The following is a 20,637-nucleotide window of genomic DNA, read 5'->3' on the forward strand; positions in this document are numbered from 1 at the left end:
CTATTAAGGTTTAGTTGTTTGTACAACTGTCTAATAGTTTGGTGTAATGCTTTAACAGGTAAGCAGCTTTCTTTTGATTTAGGTTTGATACTTCTTAAAACAGCTCAAAGCACATGCATTTATTTTCCATTTTATATACTAATTGCAGTGTTATAAAAACAGGAAACATCTCTCAACATTTTAGTCATTCAGAACACATTCGAATAAAAAATGGGCTCTAACCATTAAACCAATCTGAGAACCCACCAAACTTTGGGCAAGTTCAGATTCAGATCCAAAATCCATTATTTGAGCCCCTCTCTGTAGTGAATACACTATGGAAAAGTTTAATCTTGCACCCTGACTTTGCGTGACCGCGCCATTGAAGTGGGAAGTAGTGCTGTAACACAGTGTCATCTCCAGCAGTCCCTTTTGGAGTCTATGATCAGAATCAGACACAGGGATTTGGGCAACACTAGCCTTGCCTGCCTGTTTGTTGCCTCTTCCCCACATTAAAAGCTGAACAAGCTGACTTGTAATGGGGGTCAGGGCTCTTGTTCACTCATTGTATTAGCAGGTATTAAAATGCTACGTAAGGCAGGTGAAGGTCTACTGACTGTGTGGTGTGGCCTTCAGTCTTGGGGATCATAGTCAGCTGACACGTTAAACCAGCTGCACTGGGCTTGGGATAGAGAATCGGAGAGCCATAACTGGTTGTTGGTTCTCATCATTTCTTCTTTTCTGCTCTGTTGAGTGGCTGATGGGGGTGAGGGGTAAAGGAGCAATCTACGTGATTTTGTGACTGGATGTCACAGTTTTATAGGGACAGTCCTGATATTCAGGACATTTTCTTATTTAGACACCTATTACCCCCCACCCCCGTTCTGATTTTTCATACTTGCTATCTGGTCACCCTAGTCTGCAGGAAAGCAGTGGGATGCAGTTGGAGACGCAATGCCCCTATCATAAGCTTATACTGATGGGGCTGATTCAAACACTGGCATTTAAAAATTGCAGGACACAGCGCAGGGTCCATTTCCACAGCACATTTCCAATTTATAATCAAATACAATATTCATTACAGTTAGCTATCCAGTGCCACAGTTGGGACTGTCCTAGCGCAAATGACTGCAGATATTGGCCAAATGCATCTAATGGAAATGTTTGTTGTTCTCTCTCACCCAGAGAAGTTACTCCAATAAAAGATATTACCTCACCCACCTGGTCTCTCTTACAGAGAAGTGCTATAGAATTTAATAGAAAATTATACCCTATAATTTTAACTGTTCTACAGAGTTTAATAGGGATTGATATTCCTATTATAAAATTCTATACGATTCATAAACCTATAGAAAGGACATCACTACTATTATATTTTATTATTTTTAGAATAATCTCTAGCAACCCCGATTACATTCCTATAGAATTATGTAACCCTATAGAGTATTCCGTATGGGATATATAATTAATAATTACACTTACATCCAGGCAACTCTATTGAAGTGTATTCCTACTGGTAAGGAAAACATTCCATAATCAATATCTTTATTTCATGATCAATTTGTTCACACTTACCAAATCATTGTGCACTAAACCCATACCCAGCCAAGTTAGAAGGGTGGTGTCTGTTTTTTGTTGTTGTTTTTAGTTAACTGAGCACAAAGAAAGAATGACTGAATCGATGTTGCAAAGCTGACAATCTTATTTAAGCTTGAAAAAAAAATCAAAAATGGCTCAAGTAAATTGTACCAAAATTTCCCACGAATAAAAATGTTGGCCTGAGACTAAACACAAAATAATGTATCCAATTTCCCACCTCCCAATTTCTGAAAAGGTATCACCTCCGGGGGTTTTTCTTCTGGTCATGGACCCATAATATCTGTACCTCTGAAGCTGCCAAATAAATGCTCCAAGTAAACATGTCCCTATTTGCAAGCAGTGTGTACAGTAAGGATAAATTTAGCTACAGATGCACAAAGAGCACCAGCAAAACTGCTCATTTATCTATAAACACATCAAATTTGGTTGTACAAACTCCTGTTTTTGCAACTTTAAAGTCTCAAAATCCTCAGGGTCAAATTGTAAATTTGGAATCAAAGCACAATGCTATTGGTAAATTAAAGGTCACCGGAAGTTATTTTTTCAGTTCTCTGGCACTTTCCAAAAAATAATAATTAAAATCTATTTGAGTTGACCTGAAACTGAAAGTGCTAAAAAAAATTATGAAAATGACCTATTTTGGAGGTTTGGAGATTGTGGTTTGGAGCATTTTTAAACTAAAAGCAAAGGAAATAAAGGGCTAGATTAACAAACTAATAGGGGGGAGGATGGTGGCCGCTTCCTTATGTCCTTTAGTTCAATAGTAGGGCATGCCCTCAGAAAGTGAGACACCCACGTTCAAGTTCCTGCTCCAATGACTAATTATTTATACAAGTGGAACAGTGCAAAAGAAGAGCGTGCACGAGCCCCACACCAAATGTCCCATATCTCAGTTCCTGGGGTGCTCTCCTGCAATGGGGGGGACAAATTCAAATCCCTGCTCCAAGTCAGGCAGCAAGGAGAATTGAACCAAGAAATACCACAGCCCAGGTGAATGTCCTAACCACAGAGCTAAAGATTAAGTGAGACGCCACTGCCTGCTGTCTCGTGCAAAAAATACAGAGATGTCTGAAACAGCCAATGGCATAATGCATAGAGAGCACTGCTAAAAACCTCTCCTGGCCACTGGGAAGCAGTGGTGGAGGGATTGGGTAGTAGTGGGGAGAGCTGAGAGAAGAAGAAACTGGAAGAAGCTAGAAGAAGCAGGGACAGTCGGTGGGGGGAGGGAGATGTAGAGAAGCAGAGGAGGAAATAGAGGATGGGGGGAAAGAGAGAGAAACACAAAAAGAATGGAGAAAGAAAGGAGCTAAGTCAGGACCTTCAAATAGTTGGGAGGCCAGCCACCTGTTAAGCAGGGAGCACAGAGGTTGATCAGATCCCATGATTTGTAGGTTAGGAAGGATATTTTAGGTTAGTTAAGGAGCCAGACTTCAAAGTTGCTCTGCTTCATGGTTACAATTAGAGTTCAACATATATCCTTATTCCCCTGTTATAATCATTCAAAAATACACTGAACAGATAAACACACTCTATCGCACATTCACCCTTCACAAATCTCATTTAACCAAGGGCCTGATGTGAATAGAAATAACTATAATGCTGCTTAAATACTAGTTATGAAAATCACCCACACTATATCACCCAAAAGTCCAAATTCTATAACATGAGCGTGACAGGATTGTTTAGAATAGGGTGGTTTAACATTTTGAACCAGTTACCCAAACTAATGACAGGATGAGAAGAAAGAAAATCACTCACAAAGGGGAAGATGCCAGCATACTGGTGTGTAATAGTTCATTTACCCCAAGTACACTCTGATAATTTCACAATTCTATCTTATTACATTTTGTTAAAAAGTATTTAATAAAACATTAGCTGGGTGGTTCCATGTGCGCCTAGAAGTATTACTTTTGCAGCACTTGAAACTAAATATGCCTTTTAGCAAGAGAAATCACATTAGTCCTTAATTTGCACCCTGAACACCAAGATTTGGAGACATTAAATTGTTAACTTACAGGCTATTGATTGACTTGATTTTAATTGTGGCACAAGCCACTAACACAAAACGCTAGGTGGTGGGAGCAAGGTTAATTTCACCATACTAAGCAGTTTATTTAAATGGTTCAAATAATAGTTACAATTAACTAGTTTATTTGACTCACATTTTTCAACAGAGCTGTGCTATCCAATGCAGCCCTACACTGACACTACCTTTAAACTTTGCACAAAGCTCCCATTGGCATGACTGGGAGTTCTAGATGTGGACCCAGTGAAAGTGAGCAAAAGATGTCTTTACATCTTTGTAAGAATGACCTTGCAAGAATAGTAGGCATTTTACCTGTGGTAGTCTGCAGAGTTCCAGAAATTGTCAGGAACATCCAAATGAAGATCATTGTGGCACCCATCTTGTGAGGGCTCCTGAGGAATGGAGCAGCAGAATTTATAGGCTCTGACTATGGAGGGGTGTGGCTCAACAGTCTGCTCTACATCTACAGTAAATCAATACAAAGTGAATTCCAAAGGTGATTTCATTTCAGTCACAAAGGAAGGTGTGTTTAATTTGTTCCCCATTTCATTTTATTTTTATAACCTCGTGGTCTCTGACGGAAGACAATATTTAAACAATAGCATTTCACGCTTCTTGAAGGAGAACTTTTGGCATAAATTATCCCACTTAAGTTTGACTCATGTATGAATCAAAAGTTGCCTTTGGTGTCTCTAGAGTAGATCCAGGTCCTTTATTCTTTCCAGCTACTGCTGTTGGCATGAAAGGGGGAGAATCTTTGAGACCGTAGGAAGTGGTGGGGTGGCCTTTCCCCAGGAAGGAATTTTTCATGGTGTTTGAAGGGTCAATCAGTTGTCTGCAGTACATAATTCAGGAACATAAAAATAAAATAAAAATCACAAAAATATTTGGCAGTAGTTTATTTAATATTTTATTAGTGTCTTATTGACTTGACATTTTGGGGTTTGCCCAGGCCAGTAACAGATTCGGTCACTGTTTGCCTTGTAATCATGGGTGTCTTCTGGCTGTGCAGCTTTGATCCAGAGCTCTGACCCCAGCAACCTGCTCGCAGCCCACTAGCCTCACACTAGCTTTGCCCAACTTGGCTAATCTTCGAAGGCTGAACTTAGTATCTTCGAGCCCCAGATTCACCCCCAAATCACCCTACTGCAGGATCAGTCCCTCTCTCTGGACCGTCACAGAGAAACTATTAAGTTTGCAGCCCCTACAGAGACAGTAAAACACTCATTAGTAAAAAGGCTCGTTTATCAACCTGAGATAGAATTTTGGGTTTGACCTTTTGATACTCTTATATCTTATACTAATGTGTATGAACAAAGACAGTGTGTGTGTTGCTTCTGCCTAGCCAGATGGGTTTGTTAGTATAATGGGAACAGATCAGAACCAGTTAAAATTTTACAGGGTAGGGTGGGAGTGTGATCTATGAGCATATAGTGGAAGGCTGCCTGGCTCTTCTCTTAAGGCAAGGTCAAGCAACCAGTCGGGAGGAGCAAAGGGGGATTGGGGGGAAGGTATAAAACACTGAAAGACCAAAGAAATGCTTGTCCCTGACAGTAGCACAACCTCACTCCTTACCACTCCCGTGGGGTCAGGCCTGCCGACAGCAGTTCCGGGCCCCACGGCAAAACAGTCAAGGAGCACCTGCTGGTGCCCAGTGAGCTGCTGGCTGCACTGCTGGGTGCGCTCTTCTGGCACAGCCAGGGCTTCCCCATGCCCCTCCGGCTGCCTTCGCCGATGACGATGCCACCCCGCGCACACCTAGAGCATATGTGCCGACTTCCAGATTTCCTGGAGGGTGCTCGACTCCCCGCTCATCCAGACCCCTTCCCCCAAATGCCCAGCCCCACCCCACTTCTTCCCACCCCTGTTCCACCCCCACCCCTGAGGGCGCCCCATGTACAACTGGTGCCTCCCCATAGTGGGGGGAGGGCACGATCTAAAGGGCAGGCCACGCGGCCCCACCCCAGGGCCACTGCACTCTCCCCGCCCCATGTTACCTGCCGGGGGGGCTCTTTGTCCTCCCGCTGTGCCTGCCCCCCCTCCCCCAGCACCTTTTGCCGCTCTCCCTGGCAGGCAGGAGCCCAGGTGGGAGGCAGGAGAGAGCCGCTTTTAATGTTGGCCCCTCCAGGCTGCTGTTCTGCAGCCCTGCCCAGCAGCTGCCTGAGAGAGCCTGGCTGGGAAGGAGGCAGCTTCCGCTCCCTGCCCGGCTTGGTTGCCAGGGAGCCGGCACCCGAGCCCGGAGCAGAAGTCACCTCCCCTGCCAGGCTCTCTCAGGCAGCCACCGAACAGGGCTGCAGAACAGCGTCTCAGTGGATGGATCCACTCTCAGCATAGCCATGCATCACCCAGGCCCGCCCCCACCCCATCGCTTCCCACCCCCTGTTCCTCCCCCTCACCCCAGTGCCTCCAGCACCCTGCTAAACAGCCGACGGCAGCGGGGGAGACGCACTGGCGGGGACAGTGATGAGCTAATTGGTGGGGTCCACCGCTGGCGAGAGGTGCTGTGGCGGGAAGGAGGAGTCCGCCGGCCATTAGCACCCACGCAGCGCCTATGCCTAGGAGCCCTGCGGCCGGCCTGGGCGATTTAAAAGGGCCCGGAGCTCCTGGCCACTGCTTTCACAGAAGCACCAGCGGCGAATTGCCAGGCCCCTGGGCAATTGCTCCCTTTGCCGCCCCCTGCCCCAGCAGCAGGCTTGCATGGGGTACAAAAGAGGTGGGATGAAGACCCCAGACCGAAAATGGAACATGACCATAAGATTCATAGGTTTCAGAGTAACAGCCGTGTTAGTCTGTATTCGCAAAAAGAAAAGGAGTACTTGTGGCACCTTAGAGACTAACCAATTTATTTGAGCATAAGCTTTCGTGAGCTACAGCTCACTTCGTCGGATGCATACTGTGGAAATTGTAGAAGATCTTTTTATATACACACAAAGCATGAAAAAATACCTCCTCCCACCCCACTCTCCTGCTGGTAATAGCTTATCTAAAGTGATCACTCTCCTTACAATGTGTATGATAATCAAGTTGGGCCATTTCCAGCACAAATCCAGGGTTTAACACGAACGTCTAAGGGGGGGAGGGTAGGAAAAAACAAAGGGAAATAGGTTACCTTGCATAATGACTTAGCCACTTCCAGTCTCTATTCAAGCCTAACTTAATTGTATCCAATTTGCAAATGAATTCCAATTCAACAGTTTCTCGCTGGAGTCTGGATTTGAAGTTTTTTTGTTTTAATATTGCGACCTTTAGGTCTGAGATCGAGTGACCAGAGAGATTGAAGTGTTCTCCGACTGGTTTAGAATGTTATAATTCTTGACATCTGATTTGTGTCCATTTATTCTTTTACGTAGAGACTGTCCAGTTTGACCAATGTACATGGCAGAGGGGCATTGCTGGCACATGATGGCATATATCACATTGGTGGATGGGCAGGTGAACGAGCCTCTGATAGTGTGGCTGATGTTATTAGGCCCTGTGATGGTGTCCCCTGAATAGATATGTGGGCACAGTTGGCAACGGGCTTTGTTGCAAGGATAGGTTCCTGGGTTAGTGGTTCTGTTGTGTGGTATGTGGTTGCTGGTGAGTATTTGCTTCAGGTTGGGGGGCTGTCTGTAGGCAAGGACTGGCCTGTCTCCCAAGATTTGTGAGAGTGTTGGGTCATCCTTCAGGAAATAGGTTGTAGATCCCTAATAATGCGTTGGGGGGTTTTAGTTGGGGGCTGAAGGTGACGGCTAGTGGCGTTCTGTTATTTTCTTTGTTAGGCCTGTCCTGTAGTAGGGAACTCTTCTGGGAACTCTTCTGGCTCTATCAATCTGTTTCTTCACTTCCGCAGGTGGGTATTGTAGTTGTAAGAATGCTTGATAGAGATCTTGTAGGTGTTTGTCTCTGTCTGAGGGGTTGGAGCAAATGCGGTTGTATCGCAGAGCTTGGCTGTAGACGATGGATCGTGTGGTGTGGTCAAGGTGAAAGCTGGAGGCATGTAGGTAGGAATAGCGGTCAGTAGGTTTCCGGTATAGAGTGGTGTTTATGTGACCATCGTTTATTAGCACTGTAGTGTCCAGGAAGTGGATCTCTTGTGTGGACTGGACCAGGCTGAGGTTGATGGTGGGATGGAAATTGTTGAAATCATGGTGGAATTCCTCAAGGGCTTCTTTTCCATGGGTCCAGATGATGAAGATGTCATCAATATAGCGCAAGTAGAGTAGAAGCGTTAGGGGACGAGACCTGAGGAAGCGTTGTTCTAAGTCAGCCATAAAAATGTTGGCATACTGTGGGGCCATGCGGGTACCCATAGCAGTGCCGCTGATCTGAAGGTATACATTGTCCCCAAATGTAAAATAGTTATGGGTAAGGACAAAGTCACAAAGTTCAGTCACCAGGTTAGCCGTGACATTATTGGGGATAGTGTTCTTGATGGCTTGTAGTCCATCTTTGTGTGGAATGTTGGTGTAGAGGGCTTCTACATCCATAGTGGCCAGGATGGTGTTATCAGGAAGATCACCGATGGATTGTAGTTTCCTCAGGAAGTCAGTTGTGTCTCGAAGGTAGCTGGGAGTGCTGGTGGCGTAGGGCCTGAGGAGGGAGTCTACATAGCCAGACAATCCTGCTGTCAGGGTGCCAATGCCTGACATGATAGGGCGCCCAGGATTTCCAGGTTTATGGATCTTGGGTAGTAGATAGAATATCCCAGGTCGAGGTTCCAGGGGTGTGTCTGTGCAGATTTGATCTTGTGCTTTTTCAGGGAGTTTCTTGAGCAAATGCTGTAGTTTCTTTTGGTAACTCTCAGTGGGATCAGAGGGTAATGGCTTGTAGAAAGTGGTGTTGGAGAGCTGCCGAGCAGCCTCTTGTTCATATTCCGACCTATTCATGATGACAACAGCACCTCCTTTGTCAGCCTTTTTGATTATAATGTCAGAGTTGTTTCTGAGGCTGTGGATGGCATTGTGTTCCACACGGCTGAGGTTATGGGGCAAGTGATGCTGCTTTTCCACAATTTCAGCCCGTGCACGTCTGCAGAAGCACTCTATGTAGAAGTCCAGTCTGCTGTTTCGACCTTCAGGAGGAGTCCACCTAGAATCCTTCTTTTTGTAGTGTTGGTAGGGAGTTCTCTGTGGATTAGTATGTTGTTCAGAGGTATGTTGGATCTCTCTGGTCACTCGATCTCAGACCTAAAGGTCGCAATATTAAAACAAAAAAACTTCAAATCCAGACTCCAGCGAGAAACTGTTGAATTGGAATTCATTTGCAAATTGGATACAATTAAGTTAGGCTTGAATAGAGACTGGGAGTGGCTAAGTCATTATTCAAGGTAACCTATTTCCCCTTGTTTTTTCCTACCACCCCCCCCAGACGTTCGTGTTAAACCCTGGATTTGTGCTGGAAATGGCCCACCTTGATTATCATACACATTGTAAGGAGAGTGGTCACTTTAGATAAGCTATTACCAGCAGGAGAGTGGGTTTGTGTGTGTTGGGGGGGGAGGTGAGAAAACCTGGATTTGTGCTGGAAATGGCCCAACTTGATTATCATACACAATGTAAGGAGAGTGATCACTTTAGATAAGCTATTACCAGCAGGAGAGTGGGGTGGGAGGAGGTATTTTTTCATGCTTTGTGTGTATATAAAAAGATCTGCTACACTTTCCACAGTATTCATCTGATGAAGTGAGCTGTAGCTCACGAAAGCTTATGCTCAAATAAATTGGTTTGTCTCTAAGGTGCCACAAGTACTCCTTTTCTTTTTATAAGATTCATAGATATTTAGGTCAGAAGGGACCATTATGATCATCTAGTCTGACCTCCTGCACAACGCAGGCCACAGAATTTCACCCACCCACTCCTACAAAAAAAACCTCACACCTATATCTGTGCTATTGAAGTCCTCAAATCGTAGTTTAAGGGGTGGGACTGTGGGCATGCATTGCAGGTATATTTGGGCCTGCTAAAAGGAGGAGGTGGGAATCGGGACACAGGGTAAATGCTCTGCGGCGACAGAGCTAGGAAGGGGGACTAACCCCAATAAACATTGCATTGCCTGAACTTCAGATTTCTGGTCCTCTGCTTTCTGTCTGTGTGACAAGGACCAGGGGAGAGGGTGAAGGGAAAGTCCTCTAACACACTCCAACCTGTTAGCTGTCTATAAGCACACACTTTGCTCATCTTACAGAGCACGGATGTTTTATAATGAAAGCAAAATAAGTTTATTATTGTACTGAAGAACAAGGACTAAGTTATACCAAGTAAAAGGGATAAAGGCAGAAACTGTTACAAGCAAATAAAAGTGAAAATATGCTTCTAAAAGACTCAACCTTAACCAGCAAGATACAGTCATGGTTCAAGATGATTTCTCTCACTCAGTCTCCTTTCCAGCTTTTTTCTGGCCAGGACCCATCACAGAGATCAAATTGCTTGGTTCCTTTGCTTCCTAAGGTAAAGGATAAAGGAAACCTCTCTCTCTCCCTCTGTTCCTCATATACCCAAAAGGTTTGTGTGTGTCTGATAAGTCAGGAAGGCTTCCTGGGGATCCAGTCTCCTGTCTCTCTCTGGGGTGCAGGAACCATTTTAATTCTCTGTCTCTTGAATTCAGGATCAGGATAACCACTGCTGGCTTAGTGCCATGGCATTTTTTACTGCTAATATGTAAATTGAGGAAAACTCACATTCTTTTATTTAGGACAGACCTGTTTAGCACCTTTACCTAGATTAGGCTGTCTGGTCTTAAACATTGGTTAGTAACATCATACAGAGGGAATTCATAACTTCACATATAACATTAACACATGGATTTTACAATGACATTAATACTCAGCATGTTATTAGTTTTTATATGAAAACCTACACAATACCTTTGGGATAAATATCATAAGAACAGTGTTGGGTGCAGTGAATTGAATGGCTCTAATGAGTGACAGCGTGCCCTATGGCTGTGGGTGCCAAGGGCTCTTAGAATCACATTACTAATAAGATTTTAGGGGGAAAACAGACTTTGGAAACTGTCTGCAGGGCTCCCCTACATTTTCACAACTATTGACATGGACACTTTTGCCCCAGTCAATGTCACACACAAATTCATCCTTCCAAAGACCATGGATCATCAGAGGGTATAAGCTGCAATGGCACTGCCAGTGACAGTGAGATTGGGAAAATCATCACAGTTAGAGGTATGCAAAATGTTTGCAGTAAAACCTATAGCCAACATAAACTCATCTCGTTTTGGTCTGAGCTTTGACTTGAGTCTATGATTTAAAAAAATGTTGAGACAAAGATTTCCTAAATTGCATGAACCTTTCCAGAGAACCTGGATCAACTGACTTATTTGCATGAAAGTCATGGACAAATCTGTGGATTTTACACAAAAATCAAGTGAAACCCAGTGGTTTTCAATTAGACTCTATGTTCATTGAAACCTGAAATGAAGTGTAGAAAAGTAGAGGTTGAAATGAAATTTAAACTTAATTTTGTATGAATTCCTCATTGAGTTTAGTATAGCTACAATCACATTGTCATCTTAAATATGAATTTTTCTTATGCCATCAGACATTGCTTGGGCTCATGAACAAGGATGCACCATACCCATCTATTATACTATTTGCCAGAATGTCTATTTTGTGTTTCTATAGCCTTTTTTTTTTCTGTTTTTTTACAAAGACAAGTTGTTGGCCTCTCACTCAATGCCCAACATGAAGGGCCAGTAGACTGATTTTTTGTCTGGTCCCATCTGACCTGTTGGCCTGGGGTGGCCCTATCAGGAATTAAAATGCCTGCTGGCATAGCTCTCAAGGTCATAGCCACACACACGCCTTAATATCATTAGCCAACCTCTTTATTTTGGGAGCACTTCCTAAGATACACAGTTTTACAGCCATCTTTTGCCATCCACCAACTCAGTCCCAAAAAGTTAAATAAATTGAGACTCAATTGTGCAGATCATCAGGAGGGTTCCGAGGCTCAGGGGTGGCCCATGGACCACATGCTGATAAGCCCTATTGTAGATCATGTGGGATTATGGTCGACACCCTGAGATGGGTGTAAAATGAGTACAGTTGGACTGAAGTCAATGGAGATGCACTTATATCAGCTAGAGATCTAGCTCTGATTACACAGAATGTGCTTGATTTTTGTTGTTTTTGTAATGCTGTATTCTGCACTTCCTAGGTGAACATGGTAAAAAATGTTGGTGGACATTCATTGGAAATCATGGCCTTTGGTTTCCATCACATTTTACAGGCTGCTCCTGAATGGGTTTGGGTTACAATAATGTTTAGTAAATGTGTTATTTCTTGCGCGCTCCGAAAAGTAATAGGTGCCTCCTGAACCACATTCAGCTATGGTCTCTGCCCTCCACAGCACACAGTCCAAATTCAACAGGCACAGCAGTCGAGAGTCAAAAGGGACAAAAGGAGAGAGGAGGCTAAAAATATTATGGTGAAAAGACCACATGCACACTAGGCAGTGGCGAATTAATGATTTTGCCACCCCTAGGCCCTGAAATAATTGCCGCCCCCACCCTGCAGCTCCCCGCGCCCCCACCCCAGCTCACCTCCGCTCCGCCTCCTCCCCTGAACGCGCCGCCGGGTCCTGCTTCTCCCCGCTCCCTGCCAGCACTTGTGCATGAAACAGCTTTACGTGGCTGGGAGGGAGGAGGTGGGGAAACACAGCACGCTCAGGGGAGGAGGTGGGGCCAGGGCGGGGATTTGGGAAAGGGGACCAATAGGGGCAGGGAGGGGGTGGAGTTGGGGCAGGGACTTTGGGGAAGGGGTTGGAATGGGGGCGGGGAAGGGGTGGAGTTGGGGCGGGGAAGGGGGGGACACGAGCTCCCACTGGTGCCGGGGAAAGTTGGTGCCTCTGGCTGCTCTTACAAATTTGCCGCCCCTGAAAATTTGTCAGCCTGGGCATTAATACGCCACTGACACTAGGCCCTGGTCTACGACGAGTTTAGGTCGAATTTAGCAGCATTAGGTTGATTTAACCCTGCACCCGTCCACATGACCAAGCCTGTTTTGTCGACTTAAAGGGCTCTTAAAATCGATTTCTGTACTCCTCCCTGGCAAGGGGTTTAGCACTAAAATCAACCTTGCTGGGTCGAATTTGGGGTAGTGTGGATGCAATTCAATGGTATTGGCCTTTGGGAGCTATCCCAAAGTGCTCCATTGTGACCGCTCTGGACAGCACTCTCAACTCAGATGCACTGGCCAGGTAGATAGGAAAAGCCCTGGGAACTTTTGAATTTCATTTCCTGTTTGGCCAGCGTGGCGAGCTGATCAGCACAGGTGACCATGCAGAGCTTGTCAGCACAGGTGACCATGGAGTCCCAGAATCGCAAAAGAGCTCCAACATGGACCCAATGAGAGGTACTGGATCTGATCGCTTAATGGGGAGAAGAATCCGTGCAGGCAGAACTCTGTTCCAAAAGACGAAATGCCAATACATTTGCCAAAATCTCCAAGGTCATGATGGACAAAGGCTACAACAGGGACACACAGCAGTGCCGCGTGAAAGTTAAGGAGCTGAGGCAAGCCTACCAAAAAACAAAGGATGCAAACAGTCGCTCTGGGTCAGAGCCCCATACATTCTGCTTCTATGATGAGTTGCATGCAATTCTGAGAGGGGGGCCCTACTGCTGTCCCACCACTGTCTGTGGATGCCTGCAAGGGGGGAGTCTCATGCAACAGGGATGAGGATTTTGTGGGTGAGGAAGATGAGGAGGAGATAGCACACAGCAGGCAAGCAAAGAATCCCTTCTTCCTAGCAGCCAGGAACTGTTCATCACCCTGGAGCCAATACCCTCCCAACCCTCCCAAGGTGGGCTCCCGGACCATGAAGCCAGAGAAGGCACCTCTGGTGAGTGTACCTTTGTAAATATAACACAGGGTTTAAAAGCAAGCGTGTTTAATGATTAATTTGCTCTGAAGACTTGGGATGCATTTGCAGCCAGTATAGCTACTGAAAAAGTCTGTTAACGTGTCTGGGGATGGAGCGAAAATCCTCCAGGGACATCTCCATGAAGCTCTCCTGGAGGTACTCCAAAAGCCTTTGCCACGCAGTGAGGGGAGGCCCATTCATGGTGAGCTGTTTGCGTTTAGCTGAGAGGGATCTTCCCTGACACTAGCCATGCGGTTGTGTCTGGTGGGGGTGGGGGTGAAGCAAATGTGCTATGTAATGTGAATAGCTTGATTCAGTGTGAAATAGTCTTCCCTTTGTACTCTAAAATGTATCTTTTTAAAATATTCCTCTCCCGTTTTTTCCTCCCACAGCTGCAAATGTTTCTATGCTCCCCCTATCATCTCCGTCCCAAAGGCTAGCACAGATTAGAAAGTGAACAAAACTGCACTCGCGAGGACATGTTCTCAGAGCTCATGCAGTCCTCCTGCACTGAAAGAGCTCAGCAGAATGCATGGAGGCAAACAGTGACAGAGACCAGGAAAGCATTAAATGAACACAATGAGAGGAGGGAGGAGCACGCTGAGAGGAGGCAGGATGCAATGCTGAGCCTAATGGGGGAGCAAACGGATATGCTCCAGTGTCTGGTGGAGCTGCAGGAAAGGCAGCAAGAGCACAGACCACCTCTGTAGCCCCGGTATAACTGCCTGCCCTCCTACCCAAGTTCCATATCCTCCTCACCCAGATGCCCAAGAATGCGGGGGGGGGAGGGGCAGGCTACAGGCACCAGCCACTCCACCCCAGAACAACAAGCAACAGAAGGCTGGCATTCAATAAGTTTTGAACTGTAATGTGGCCTTGTCCTTCCCTCTTCCCTTCATCCACCACCCCATCCAGTGCTTCCCTCCTCCCCCACCCCTCCCGGGCTACCTTGCGAGTTTTTTCCCTATTTCTGTGATGAATTAATAAAGAATGCATGATTTTGAAACAATAATGACTTTAATGACTCTGAAAGCGGTGATCGAAGAGGGGAGGTCAGCTGGCTTACAGGGAAGTAGAGTCAACCAAGAAGGTGGGTTTTCATCAAGAAGAAACAAACAGAACTGTCACACTGTAGCCTGGCCAGTCATGAAACTGATTTTCAAAGTTTCTCTGATGCGTAGGGCGCCCAGCTGTGCTCCTCTAATTGCCCTGGTGTCTGGCTGCACGTAATCGGCCGCCAAGTGATTTGCCTAAACCTCCCACCCTGCCATAAATGTCTCCCCCTCACTCTCACAGATATTGTGAAGCACACAGCAAGCAGCAATAACAATGGGAATATTGGTTTCGCTGAGGTCTAACCTAGTCAGTAAACTGCGCCAGCGAGCTTTTAAACATCCAAATGCATATTCTACCACCATTCTGCACTTGCTCAGCCTATAGTTGAACTGCTCCTTACTACTGTCCAGGGTGCCTGTGTAGGCTCCATGAGCCAGGACATTAAGGGATAGGCTAGGTCCCTGAGAATAACTATAGGCATTTCAACACTCCCAACAGTAATTTTCTGGTCTCGGAAGTAAGTTCCTTCCTGCAGCTGTTCAAACAGAGTTCCTGACGATGCAAGCGTCATGCACCTTTTCCGGCCATCCCACGTTGATGTCGGTGAAATGTCCCTTGTGATCCACCAGTGCTTGCAGCACCACTGAAAAGTACCCCTTGCGGTTTACGTACTGGCTGCCAAGGTGGTCCAGTCCCAAGATAGGGATATGCGTTCTATCTATTGCCCTACCACAGTTAGGGAACCCCATTGCAGCAGAGCCATCCACTATGACCTGCACATTTCCCAGAGTCACTACCCTTGATAGCAGCAGCTCAATGATTGCATTGGCTACTTGGATCACAGCAGCCCCCACATTATATTTACCCACTCCAAATTGATTCCCGACTGACTGGTAGCTGTCTGGCGTTGCAAGCTTCCAGAGGGCTGTCGCCACTCGCTTCTCAACTGTGAGGGCTGCTCTCATCTTGGTATTCTTCCGCTTCAGGGCAGGGGAAAGCAAGTTACAAAGTTCCATGAAAGTGCCCTTACACATGCAAAAGTTTCGCAGCCACTGGGAATCATCCCAGACCTGCAACACTATGCAGTCCCACCAGTCTGTGCTTGTTTCCTGGGCCCAGAATCAGCGTTCCATGGCATGAACCTGCCCCATTACTACCATGATGTCCAAATTGCCAGGGCCCGTGCTTTGAGAGAAGTCTGTGTCCATGTCCTCATCACTATCATGATCGCGCTGTCGTCACCTCCTCGCCTGCTTTTGCAGGTTCTGCACATACTGCAGGATAATGCGCGAGGTGTTTACAATGCTCACAATAGCAGCATTTAGCTGAGCAGGCTCCAGGCTTCCCGTGGTATGGCGTCTGCAGGACAGCAGAGTTGCAGTGGAAGCAGTGGATGACGATGGATTCCACGAGAATAGAACGACGAGAGGACCTGCAAGGTGGATTCATGGTACCAGGAGAGCAGAGCTGCAGCAGAAGCAGTGGATGATGGTGGTTAGCAGTATGGTGTCTGCACGGAAAAAAGGCACAAAATGATTGTCTGCCATTGCTTTCACGGAGGGAGGGGTGACTGGTGACATGTACCCAAAATCACCTGCAACAATGTTTTTGCCCCATCAGGCATTGGGAGCTCAACCCAGAAGTCCAATGGGCAGTGGAGACTGCAGGAACTGTGGGATAGCTACCCACAGTGCAATGCTCCAAAAGTCGACACTAGCCATGGTACTGTGGATGCACTCCACCGCCTTAATGCATTTAGTGGGGACACACACAATAAACTGTATAAAATCGCTTCCTAAAAATCGACTTCTATAAATTCGACCTAATTTTGTAGTGTAGACATATCTGTAGTGAGTCGAACACAGCTGGTTGGTGTTGTATATTTAGGCTGTTTTCTTCCTTACCACACTTCATGCCGACCAGATGGCAGAAGTAAATATTTTAGAGGGATTTGAATGTGACAAGGATGGTGGCTTGGAAAACAGGCTTGGGAAGATTTCCACACAAGGGGAGCAGTAAAGAAGGCACAAAAACAAAAGCTGATGAAAGCAAGCGGGGGGAAAGCATAAAGGCTGGCACTGTTGCAATGGAATTGGGAAATGCAAAAGGCAAACAAACAGTCAGAGATATAGTTTCAAGCCTTGAAAGCAAAGCACAAGGAGCTTAATCTATATGTAATAGGGGACAGCCAAGGCTATGCTTAAAACTGCAAGTAAATACGATGCTGGTTCTTCTGTGTTCAGATAACCATTTTTTCACGTGAATAAGGAAATTCATGCATGAAAAAGATCATTACTCAAAATTCCCCTGTTTCAGACTTATTAGCAGGAAAAAGTACCAATACCGAGTGGTTTTGCTGACCAATCACACACTGATTAGCAAAGCAAAAACAACCCAGAGGACAACATTTCTTCTCTCAAACTCTTAAAACTATTATGAATATAAATTAAATTAATAAAAATCCATTCACAAATGGTTCAAGCAGAAAAAAGGGCTAAATTGGTCAGGTAATTTATTCACAGTCCATAATTCTGCCAACTCTTTTCTTTAGCTCAGACCTTAAAGAGCTTGCAATTGCTTTCTCATGGTTTAGTTTTAGGAGAATTCCATTTTCAGACAAGCCCTTCATTGTCAGTGTGAATAAATAAATATATAAATGAAAGATTAATGTTGGCACTTACTGTACTAAACGTGCTTTCTCCCTTCCAAGCCATGGTGTCTCCTGTAATATCTGGATAGATTTTCATGGGCACTTTCTTCTCTTTGGCTTTTTCTAATAACCATGAGGTCTTTTCCTTCACTGTACTGAAAAAGAAATTCCACCAAGTTTTGAGAAAATCCCTCTGCTGAAATCTCTGTTCTGTCAACATTCCCTGATGTTAAATGCAATTGATTATTACTACTAACTTTTTTCTAGTCACAGTGTTTTCAGTGGACTTCATGTGGGAACTATTCAAAGGGCGCATAAGATTAACCAGATATTAACAGCTACAACTTTAAGAAAATCCCTGTTTGAAGACAAAATTCATGACCTTTGTAATGAGGAAATGGCCCCTTGACTGCTTATCAGAACACAGCTTTCTGATATAACATGGCTTTGGAAGTCAGCACTCTTGGGTTCTACTTTTTGGCTCTGCCCCTGACTTTGCTCTGCAACCCTGAGCATGTCACTGAGTGTGCAATGTTGCACCCAGTTCAATTCAATGGAAAAACTCCCTGTGATTTCAGTGAGGAAGGATCAAAGCCAGAATTTCATGTACTTTTAGGAGTAGCCTGACTCGGAATTTCTGATGTTAAAAACATGTACACCGTTGGAATTCCCTCCTTTTAGTGTCTCTTTTTTTATATTGTATATGTTATGAAACCTTGATTAGCACATCAAGAAGTTTCCCTAAAGATAAGGTCATCAGGAGAATAGAAGCTCAGTCTATGTGAACAGATTTCACTGCAAACATACCAGACCATTGCTGACAACACATCAGCACTTTGTTTTCAGACCCACTTGATTGCAAGAAAAGTGACAGCTCAGAAGAGGTCAGAGCCGCACCTGCCAACAGAACATCCTAAAGTACATTGTACAATATCTGCTCTCATAATGCAAATATTTACCAGCATTTGGAATTACAAAGAATTGTGCTAAGAATACTGGTGCCAGTTAATTAAATCTGTCCTGTGCTGGATTTCAGTTGATTAATAAAGAACCATTGATTTATTAAATATGATGATTAATGATTAATCTATTGATTGAGCAAACAAACGTCTGATTTATAGCACCACTTATTTATGGATTATATTGTTCTATTACAATAGCCATATAAGAAAAGATCTCAGGTCAAAAGTGCCCCAGGGCATTGATCTGACTTCTGTACTCAACACCTTTATTCAGCATAGACAACTCCATCACATAAACCCATAAACATATCCAACGATTATCAAAGTAATCTGTAAAATTTGTAAAAGTCACCATGTGTTTGTGGACAATTCATAGAAAAAAAAAAAAAGAAAAGAGCTAAATTCACTGCATAGGCTGGTGGACCCGATCTCCAGCCTGTGACAAACAGTCAGTCATGCCCAGTTCAGTTTGTAGCCCTTTTCTCAGGGCTCTGTTTATCCTTCAACACTAAGAAGGGAAAATGGAACAACAACAAAAAAGCAACAGTCCTGTTCTCAGCTGAGATTGTGAGACCCTCTGGCCTCTGATAGCTAATGGACTGGAGCAGTTCTCAGCCTATGGGTGTCTGCAGGGCTTGCCTGTCTTCTCACAGCCTTCTGCTGCAGCCAAAAGAGAGTGCATTTTTAGCCCTCCTCCACTGGTCCCAGGTAGCCTCATGGAGCAGGGATGTTCCTTTAGATCTCCTGGCTCAGATCCAATCACTAAATGTTGTCCAGCTGGGTCAGACAATTCCCAGCACCTGGACTGCTGAGCGTTTCTCAATAACAAGGTCACCTGCTTCCTGGGCCCTTAAAGGAGCAGACTGCCCCCTTACACTTTTTTTTTTAAAAAAAAAAATTGTTTACACCACTCTTGTCCTTACCTTTATCTTCCCCTTCTCCCTCTGCTTTGTCCATCCACCCATTCTCAAGCCTTGCCCTAACAGTCACTTCCTCTGGTTCTGTTCTTAAATCACTCAACATACCCTTCCTCTTCATTTAATTCCCGCGTCGTCCTTGTTAAACAACTCTGCCTCCTCCTTTGCTAACTCATGTGCCTACTGTCCCCATGAGCTCTTCTCTAAGTCTGACACTCTTTGAAACTTCGTCCCCCATGCTCCTTTCCTCCAAGGCAAAGGGCTGAGATTGAGGGCAGTAGCAGGATTCCCACAGAAGATAAAATGCCAGGTGCAATATTCTGAATTGTAAAAGAATTTATAGCCATTTTCAAAGGAAAGGGAAATGCAGAATGATCCCAAGTGCCTGCTCAGATGAGGGCGTGGAGAGGCTGCTAGACCCGCAGCAGTGAGGTTCTGCCTGGGCAGCTAAGGAGGTTGGTAATGGGACAGGAGTACTATAAGAGGCAGACCATCAATCAAATGTTGCCCCGCCTCCTGACCTCTCAGGCCCCACCTACCTGTCATCCTAAGACTTGCCCCCTGGGTATTACTTCCGGGGTCAAGACAGACACATGACCGGAAGGAGGAGGCTTGATATGGAACTAACTGAGCCAATGCCACGTCATGAGCATATTTTTTTTATTTAAAAGACACAGCTCCTTGAAAATAAAGCAAGTTGCTCCATCAAAACTTTTATCTTACTTAAGCGCCCCACAGTCCTTCAAACAGAAAAACAGATAATCACAAAGCCCTTTTCAATATGTATTTCTATTTACAGCTACCAAGTTTTATATCGCATGTTTGTCCCCTCACCATTCTGTAACTTGATCCTTTTAGATTTCTTACAAATAGTCTTTTTCTTAAGCAGGATTCTGTAACTTTTTGTGCGGACCAGATGGTCAATATATTGCTGTAAGCAGGCATCTTCTGGTTTGGTCATTTTCTTTAAAACACTGTCAGGGTCTCAACTCAATTGCACAGTACTTACCCTTGTGTTAAATTTTCTTGGGTTATGCACAGACATTACAAAGCATAACCTATGTCAATAACAGTGTTTAATAAGCTTTCCAAACACAGGTCATCGCACAGATCCCGGAGCTGCAGTTTATATCCTCCGAAGTCCAACTCACACAGCCATGGTACCATTGGGCTGGCACATCTATTTCACAGTCCTCACAATCTTCTAAAAGCTTTTCTCTAAGGCAGTGATTAAGGACAGCATAAACAGCAACACGTACCATAGAACACATGACATTTTTACACTCTTGACGTGGCACCGGCTCAGTTAGCTCCATGTCAAGCCTCCTCCTTAAATCTATATAGCCATCATCCTCGGCATCTTCGTCAACGATTTGTACCAGCATCGAGCAAAAACAAGTTGGGCCCAGTTTGTCTTCGTTGCCTGATGCAACGCTGCCCCAGGCCTCCGGGTCTTCTAGAAAAGCATCGTTGAGCCATTGAGAGATTTTCAGAAAAGAAACAACTGTGGCCCCACTGCTTGGTTTTAGATTTATGCAACCCCACGTCGGTTCCCAACCCCATTACACCCCATCCTCAACCGTTACTT

At 45.0% G+C, this 20,637-nt stretch overlaps 1 protein-coding gene across 1 annotated transcript in view; it reads right to left on the reverse strand.

Moving 5' to 3' along the window:
• The window catches only part of LOC144268210 (scavenger receptor cysteine-rich domain-containing protein DMBT1-like), a 36,375-nt gene extending 15,941 nt beyond the window's left edge, over nt 1-20,434 (reverse strand). Inside the window, exons 1-2 of the mRNA XM_077822861.1 lie at nt 20,214-20,434; nt 17,207-17,325 (exon numbers count right to left, since the gene is read on the reverse strand). Coding sequence (XP_077678987.1) covers nt 17,207-17,325; nt 20,214-20,434 — 340 coding nt within the window. The remainder of the gene's footprint in view (nt 1-17,206; nt 17,326-20,213) is intronic.
• Between the last annotated feature and the right edge of the window lie 203 nt (nt 20,435-20,637).

This window comes from Eretmochelys imbricata, chromosome 7 (genome assembly GCF_965152235.1).
Source record: "Eretmochelys imbricata isolate rEreImb1 chromosome 7, rEreImb1.hap1, whole genome shotgun sequence".
Classification (NCBI taxonomy): domain Eukaryota; kingdom Metazoa; phylum Chordata; order Testudines; family Cheloniidae; genus Eretmochelys; species Eretmochelys imbricata.